The 8,073-nt window shown below is 48.2% G+C and overlaps 1 protein-coding gene across 1 annotated transcript; it reads left to right on the plus strand.

The window, feature by feature from the left end:
* Positions 1-1,860: 1,860 nt before the first annotated feature.
* LOC119286915 (myosin-binding protein 3-like) lies at positions 1,861-7,332 on the plus strand. The gene is made up of 4 exons (XM_037566381.1): positions 1,861-3,600; positions 4,535-5,026; positions 5,135-6,497; positions 6,778-7,332. The coding sequence occupies exons 1-3, from the start codon at positions 2,760-2,762 to the stop codon at positions 6,490-6,492; spliced, it is 2,691 nt and encodes an 896-aa protein (XP_037422278.1). The 5' UTR covers positions 1,861-2,759; the 3' UTR covers positions 6,493-6,497; positions 6,778-7,332.
* Positions 7,333-8,073: the final 741 nt, after the last annotated feature.

An 8,073-nucleotide genomic window follows, 5' to 3' on the forward strand; every position in this document is an offset into this window, starting at 1 on the left:
GGGTGCTTTGATATTTCCAGCTCCTTGGTTTTAGTCGATTAAATAAGCAAACCGCTAGTCTTGGTAAAAATAACACGACACATTAATTCCAAGTGACATATTTTCCCGCGCTCTATGGGCATTGGGAGGAGGGACGCTTTGAATATTCCCCGCTCTTTCTTTTACTTGACGAAATAGGCAAATCGCTTGTCTCGATAAATGCATCAATTCCACGCGACGTAAATTCCCGCGCTCCATGCACCAACTATTGCGATTGACAAAATCTTAGCCACCAAGGTCCTTCGTCATCGTTTCACCTACTTCCCGCCATCCCTGTCGACGTATTTGATGATAAGAGGCAGGGAGCGCTAAATCTTTGGTTGGTATATAGCATAGGAGTATCGGCGGTGGAGGCTACGTCATTTGGAATGAACATCTATCGGCTTCGTCCCCATCTTGGGCTGGCCTTTGACCCTTTGTAGCCGATGTCAAGGAGCTAGTGGTGTTTTGGTTTTGCCTTCTTTGTCCTAAGGTAATCGCCATTGTCTTCTCTCTCACATTTTTGGCAATGAAGCATGGTTTTGATGACCTGCCGTGCAAGCAGGTGGTAACCACAATGCGTCAACGGTTCAAGTTCTTCACCTCTTTTGGCGGGCGACTCATGTAGGTATTCAAGACCTTTGGTGTTAGTATGAGGTATAACCTTTTGTGTTTTTTCTCTTTGATCGGATGTAGCATTTTGCTTCTAATAATCTATAAAAATCAAATGGCTTGTCTAAAAATTCCCAGTGTTCCGAACAAGATGTAGGTCCACTATTAGGGCTCCTTTGGTTCAAAGGAATTTCATATAATTTCTGGAGGATTTGGACCGTTATGATTTTGTTTCTACGGTAGTCGTTTGATTCGCAGGACTGAAACCCTCAAACTTCTTGATATAATTCGTAGGATTCATTCATACTACATGCTCGAAGGATTTTTTTTTTTCATCCATTCAAACTTCTTGATAGAATTCTTTTGTGTTTCTGTGATATCAAACACTCTTGCATCAAAATCCCTATAGTTTCGAATTCCTACCCGATACAAGAGGACATGACACTCTATTCTTGCGTTTCTTTTTTTCTATTCCAGAGGTTTGAGAATCCTACGAATCAAAGAGGACGTCAAGGTTTGAGCAGACATACGCATACATACGGTCGGAGTTTTCTCAAATGTTAAATCGTCCCAGTACCAGAGCAGGTGATGGGGCGACCCTCACCTGTCCACACCCCAACAAGTGGCGTTGGCATCCAGGACAAGAAAAAGAAAAGCAAAATGGAAGATTTCTTTTTTCACTTTGAGCTTGAGCTGGCTTAAAAACTAGTACTCCCTCCGTCTAGGTGAGTAAGTCATTTTAGGTTGTACACCGTGACCAAGGAGGAGGGGAAAACGAGAAAACTTAATGTTCATTTGCTAATTAATAACATTGCATGCAATGAACTAACCACTGCATGTCATGTTTGGTAGTCTCAAGTCACTAAAAGCATGCACAACTTACTTCTCTTATTGGTCGATATGTCAAGAAACAAGAGACGAGGTAGAATTTAATGCACCGCGCCTAAGTATTTTGGGATTATTTGGTTTTCGTAAGATGACTTACACACCTAGACGAAGGAAGTACTAGTAGCAGTACCCAGTGCAGGTCAAAGACGCCAAGAAGAATCCCAGAGGTGCCACCACGTTCTTCCCCCTCCAGATCGTCGCAGTACATGTCTCTGATCCGGTCGTCTTCGGCCACGGGATAGATTCACAGATAAACTACTACTCCGTGCTAGCAGGTCCAACCCGCCGTGCCATTCTCCTCCCGGTGCCGTCCGTCGCGAGTCTGAAACGAAGACGAGCCAGCCGTGCGCCCGACGCGACTGACGGCCAGCAGCGGCATCCGTCTCGCCGTCCGACCGCGACGCCTCCGGAGAAAAGCCGCCAGAATCTACCACCACTGCCACGTTCTACAAACAAGAGCGGAAAATCTGCACGGAGATCTATCCATCTGCCACACGAACCCGCGACGCGGCCAGAGAGGGAGTGATGACACCGCCATCGCTACCGGGAGAGGGGGAGACGAGCTCGCGCAGCGCTGCGCGTCGTCGCCCCCAACGTTCACCACCGATCATTTGCTATACTGATTAATTACGGGCATTATACGCCTTAATGGCGAGGATTTACCAGCATCGCCACTGACCCCAGCCGAGCACCTCTCCTCCTTCCTTTTTATTCGTCTCCCCCTCGATATTCCGCTCGTCTCCTCCGCCTCCGGCCCGTCCGTCCTCTCCACCAAACTCCTCCTCCCTCCTCCCTCCGCCCCCCTCCTAGACCCCTCCTCCCTCTTCCTCTGAGAACCGGCGCTCGCGATCCTGTCGCCATCCTCCGTGTCGACAGATTCCGCCCCGGCGTTCGTTCTTGGCCACCCTCGCTCGCCGCCCCGCCCGGATTCCCGTTCCCGCCGCAATCTGCTGGGGAGTTGTTCTCTTTTGTTCTTTTCCGTTCTTGTTCTTTTCCTCCATGAAACCGGCTCCTCATTCCTCTTCGTCTTCTTCGTGAGAGTGGTTCGGTTGGTTGGTCGGTCGGTCGTTCCACCAGAAATCGCATTGCCCTGTTTCCCGATACTTTTTCCAGTCAAAGAGGAATTTTTGTTGTGCTTTCTTCGGTTCCACGGCGAGTTCTGGCGGCGGGGCCGGCGTGTCCGTCTATCGATCGGTTGCATTCCCTCCGGTCGCCGGGAGACAGAGCCGCGGGGAGATTCGATGGCCTCGGAGCCGGCCGTGGCGTCGGGCGTGTGCGGGAGGAGCGGCCGGGCCGCGCGGCTGCTCGCCCGCGCGCTCCTCGAGTGGATCCTCATCGCGCTGCTCCTCGCCAACGGCGTCTTCTCCTACCTCATCGCCCGCTTCGCCGCCTTCTTCGGCCTGCCGCCGCCCTGCGCGCTCTGCTCCCGCCTCGCCGTCGACAGCCTCTTCGACGCGTCTCGCCCCGGCGCCGAGCCCCTGCGCCGCGTGCTCTGCGACGGGCACGCCGCCGAGGTGTCGCGCCTCGGCTACTGCCGCGCGCACCGCCGCCTCGCCGACGCCGCCGACATGTGCGAGGACTGCGGCGCGGCGGCGCCGTCCGGGAAGGCGCTGCTGTCGTGGATGAGGCGGAGCGAGCTCGTCGAGCGGGACCTCGCCTGCGCCTGCTGCGGCGTCGCGCTCGAGAGCGGCTTCTACTCGCCGCCCTTCCTGCTCCCCACGCCGTCGGCCGCGGCTCACGACCCGGGCCGCGGCTGCGACCAGGACGGCCACGGAGACGTGGTCTTCGTGTCCGAGGACGGCCCTGTGATCGAGCTCTTCGACGAGAAGCCATTGGTGGAGGATGATTCCATCGGTGTCATTTCAGCTCACCGCGCTGGCATTGCCGGCAGCGTTGAGCGACTGGTGCCGCTTGAATCCATCGACTCCTTGGCCGTCGGTGTGCCTGAGCTGTCATCTCACCCCAGTGGTGAAGGGGAGGGAGCAGTTGATCATGTGGCCGTGGAGCAGGACTATGTGGTGCCGGAGAGGAAGGTTAATGCCACCGAGGAGAAATTTTTGGTGGCCTCTGATGCTCAGCACTGTAAGTAATTATTTTTCATTATAAATTTATGAATTTATCCATGCTCTTGCTATAGTAATGACATATCTTTTCAATTGCACATTTATTACTGTGCCAGCCATGTGCAGTGCATATCTGTTTGTTATGCCAGTGGTTTCAGTGGAGTAGAATAGACAGTACTATTTCTTGCCAATTGTTTCCTGACTATTCTAGATATGATCTTTGAGTGTTCTTACCTAGACTTGTTATGTAAGTCATTTTAGTAAAGTAGAATAGACAGTATTGTTTCTTGCAAATTGTTTTGTGACTATACTGGAGATGATCTTCCTACCTAGATTTCTTATTTTAGCTGATCCATCCCATGTGATATGCTAGATTTTTAGCATCTGTATTGATGAACCTTTAATGAACTAAAGAATAACTGGAAGTGTCCTTGATAGCATGAAATGGACCTCTTATACACATGCTCTTGCTAATTGCAAGAATAACTGGAAGAATAACCTTATAAGTTCTTTATATCCAATTTATACATGATCTCGCTATAGTAATTACCTATCTTTTCAATTGCTCCACTGCACGTTTATTTACCGTATATCTGTTTGTTATGTAAGTCATTTTACTGAAGTAGAGTAGACAGTATTATTTCTTGCAAATTATTGTGTGACTATTCTGGAGATGGTCTTTAAGTGTTCCTATCTAGACTTCTTATTTTAGGCTTCTAGCTGATCCATTCCATGAGATATGCTAGATTTTAGCATCTGTATTGATGATCCTTTGATGGAACTAAAGAAAAAACGGAAGCGTCCTTGATAGCATGAAATGGACCTCTTAACTAAATAGAAGCGATTCTTGTCAACTAAGGTCCTTTTAGTTGTCAACAATTTTAAGTGCTGATAGTTTTGCTTATTTAACATTAATAAGAGAAAAACATATTGATTTTAAATTTTACACGCAGCTCCTCAGATGAATAATGGATTGAAAGAGATGTCATCATCAGAGGATGAGCAAGTTGAACAGGGCACTGTGGAACATGAATTGTTTTCCATGCCATCTGATACCATGGAGCATGGATTAGTTGTTGACAAATCTGATGGAAATACTGAAGAGGTGCTGGTTCAACAAGCTGGCATAAAGGATGAGTGTGACGCTATGCCAATGGAAGGTGGGCCACATGACGCAGAGGTTTCGAACGAGAACACTGAGGAGAACCAGGTTCAACAAGCTGAGCTGAGTCAGGAATTGGATTCGGTAATGATACATCCCAGGGAGCATGTCGATGAAGAATGTGAAGAGGAGAAAATATCACTGGCCGAGTTGAAACAAGAATTGGACTCCGCGGCACTTGATTCTTGGGAACAAATTACTGAGATTTCAAGTGAGAACATTGAAAACCATGTTGAACAGCCTCAGCTGAACCATTTATCCACTTTTATGGCAGCAGGCGAAGGTAAAATATTAAGACTATAAGAGTTTGTTTCTACCTGTTTACTGCATTTTGGTTGACTTGTTTAATATGATTGGCAATTTTTGAAACAATTCTTATTATTTTGAACAGATGATATTGAGGTTGATCCAACTGAGGATCTTCTACCAAGCTTGCACCAACTTTCTGATGGGCATTCAATAAGTTCAGACAAATCATCTTCTGACTGCAGTGATGTTGAAGATAAGAGAGTTTCTGATACACCAACTGATATTGAAGATATCAGTTATTTACAGGAATTACCAGACCCTAAAGCAGTGACTGCTGATACGAGGTCTGTTGATTCAAGTGTGGCTAATATGTTCACTGATCTGGGAAGCGTTGAACTGGTGAGTGTTGATCAACTCAAGTCTGCTTTGGGAGCTGCCCACAAGTCATTGAGTACGCTATATGCAGAGCTTGAAAATGAGAGGAGTGCAGCAGCTATAGCTGCTGATGAGACCATGGCAATGATAAATCGCTTGCAAGAACAGAAAGCTGCAATGCAGATGGAGGCGATGCAGTACCAGCGACTTATGGAAGAGCAGTCGGAGTATGATCAAGAAGCACTGCAGAGGCTGAATGATCTAGTTGTAAAGAGAGATAAGGAGAGGCAAGATATGGAGAGGGAGCTCGAACTGTATCGCCACAAGATTCATCTCTATGAGGCGAAGGAGAGGAGGAAAATGTCCAGGCACAAGGCCGATGACCAGAATGGATCATCCTCAGCTTCATCAAGTGCTGAGGACAGTGATGACCTTTCCCAAAGTTTCTATGAGGGCGATGAGTCTGCCCATGGTCTGAATGGAAGCAATGGCAGTAGTCCCACTGATGTTGTTTTACATGAAACTGCTAGTCATATTGTTACACTTGATGGCTCGCTAGCTGACTGTGAGGAAGAGAGGCTCTCCATATTGGATCAGCTGAAAGTGCTAGAGGAGAGGCTTTTCGACCTCGAAGATGAAGAATCTGATAACTTGAAGATGGACAAGCATTTCACAGAAGATAACCATTCAAACGGTGCCTCAAATGGTTTCTCTGATGAGGACGTCACCTTCAAACTTCATGATAGTAGAAAAGGCGTAAGCAATGGAGGAAAGAAGCTCCTCCCTTTGTTTGATGATACTACCATGAGAAATGGGAGTGGCCTCCTAACAAAGCAAGTTACCGTCGCAGATCCTTCAGCAGAAGTCATGCTGGAACTTGCCAAGGAGCAAGATAAGCTGGCGATTGCCAGTGAGATCGATCAAGTCCATGAGCGCTTGCAAGCTCTCGAGGCCGACAAGGAGTTCATAAAGCAGTGCGTGAGGTCCTTGAACAGAGGAGGCAAGGGTTTTGTTCTTCTTCAGGAGATCTTGCAGCATCTCCGGGACCTCAGAAGGATCGAGCAGCGTGCAAGGAACAACTCTGGAGAAATCTCGCCCCACTATCTGCATCCTTACACGGATTAATAAAGGTAAAGAAGCGCGCACTTTTGCTTATTGTCTGCTAAATATTGTATTGCACATGGAGTATGGTACAATCATTGTTTCTTTGTTTAGACCATAAGAGGATTAGTTTAGTGCAACTTTCACAAGTTCATTAATTCCATGCTCAATGGATAGACAGTATACCAACACTTTCCGAAAGGAAGCTATGCACTCCACATTCTCTTTGTATACAATGCTTAAATTTTCACCAAACTTTCCCGCCTAACGCGACCACATTCTGGCCTGATTGATTGTTGTTGCTTACAGATAAGCGCCGAGGCCCGCGATCGTGTTTGTCAGCGACAACGCGTCAAGATGGAGATACCAACAATCAGAAAAAGAAAGTTTGCACACCACCGACAGCAACAACAGCGAGTGAAGAGGGAAGTTTGCCGACTAGCTAGCTAGCATAGTCAGGCGAGAAGTTGAGAAGCTGGGCTCTGTCATCTCAGGAGGAGAAGGAGCTCCCCCTTGGGTAGGTTGGGTTCGGCATATCGCCATCGGAATTCGGACGGCGGATCATGCCGCAACCCTGCCTTGTAAGGTTTCTTTGGAGGGCGAGACGGTTGGTGAGCCGCCCACCCCCCCATGAGGTGTGTTTCGTGGCAGAAATCATGGCTTTGCGAGAGAGCTTCCGGGGTCCATGAATTAATTAACGTGGAACAGGCCAGCGCCAGCTCTATAGGATGAATGAATGAACACAAAAAAAGAAAAGAGAGGACATTTTTTTAAAATTTTGGCTGGCCTCAGTGGGCTTTTCCGCTGTATAAATCCCAATAGTTTTATGTGAAATGTGAGGCTGGTTTTGGGTGGTGCTTGGCATGATTGTGTGATGAGGAAGGAGCATTGCTGTGGCCTGTGGATGTGGCTCCGGCTTCCCTTACACTTTTCTCCTTTGATTCTGGGTTTGGGTACTGTCTAGTCTACTAACTAGAGCTTCCTTTTTCACCTTTTGATGATGAGATCCATGGGATGGACGCTGAAAGCAACGGACCTGCGTTGCATGATTGGGTTTAGCTGTCCAGGATCATCATCATGGACGCGGCTCTGCTCACCGAACAATCTGTTGGTTGCGGTGGACCGGACCGGCCTGCACCAGCCCTACCATGTTGGCATGCAACTCTGCAGTGCATCGTATCTTCTTTTCCGGTGGCACTGCTGCGGGCTGGGCACCGGGCAAGAGGAGCCTCTTCTCCCCTTGGATCCATCGAGCGCGTGCCTTGTTTGCCACCGCAATCATCGGATGGTGTTTCGTTGGCGTACAGCCAGCCAGCTCGTTGGCGTCGGATCGGAGGCTGGATGTGTCACCACTCGTACCGTCCCTGTCGATCGAGGGCGGGCCCACGCATAAGAGGGTGAAACGTCGTGTGCCTGTTTTTTTTTTCTTTGAGCAATAATATGTAGAAAAACACCGAAATTACAAAACAACTCTTTGTCTAAGAAACTTCCAATCTATTCATCTTCGACTATCGCAGTACAAACAACACCAGAGGTAATAAAAATCAGTTTTGCCAAAGCACATCTATGTGTGTGTGCGCCATAAGTATTGCACATCTAAGTCCT

Source organism: Triticum dicoccoides, chromosome 4A (genome assembly GCF_002162155.2).
Source record: "Triticum dicoccoides isolate Atlit2015 ecotype Zavitan chromosome 4A, WEW_v2.0, whole genome shotgun sequence".
Classification (NCBI taxonomy): Eukaryota; Viridiplantae; Streptophyta; class Magnoliopsida; order Poales; family Poaceae; genus Triticum; species Triticum dicoccoides.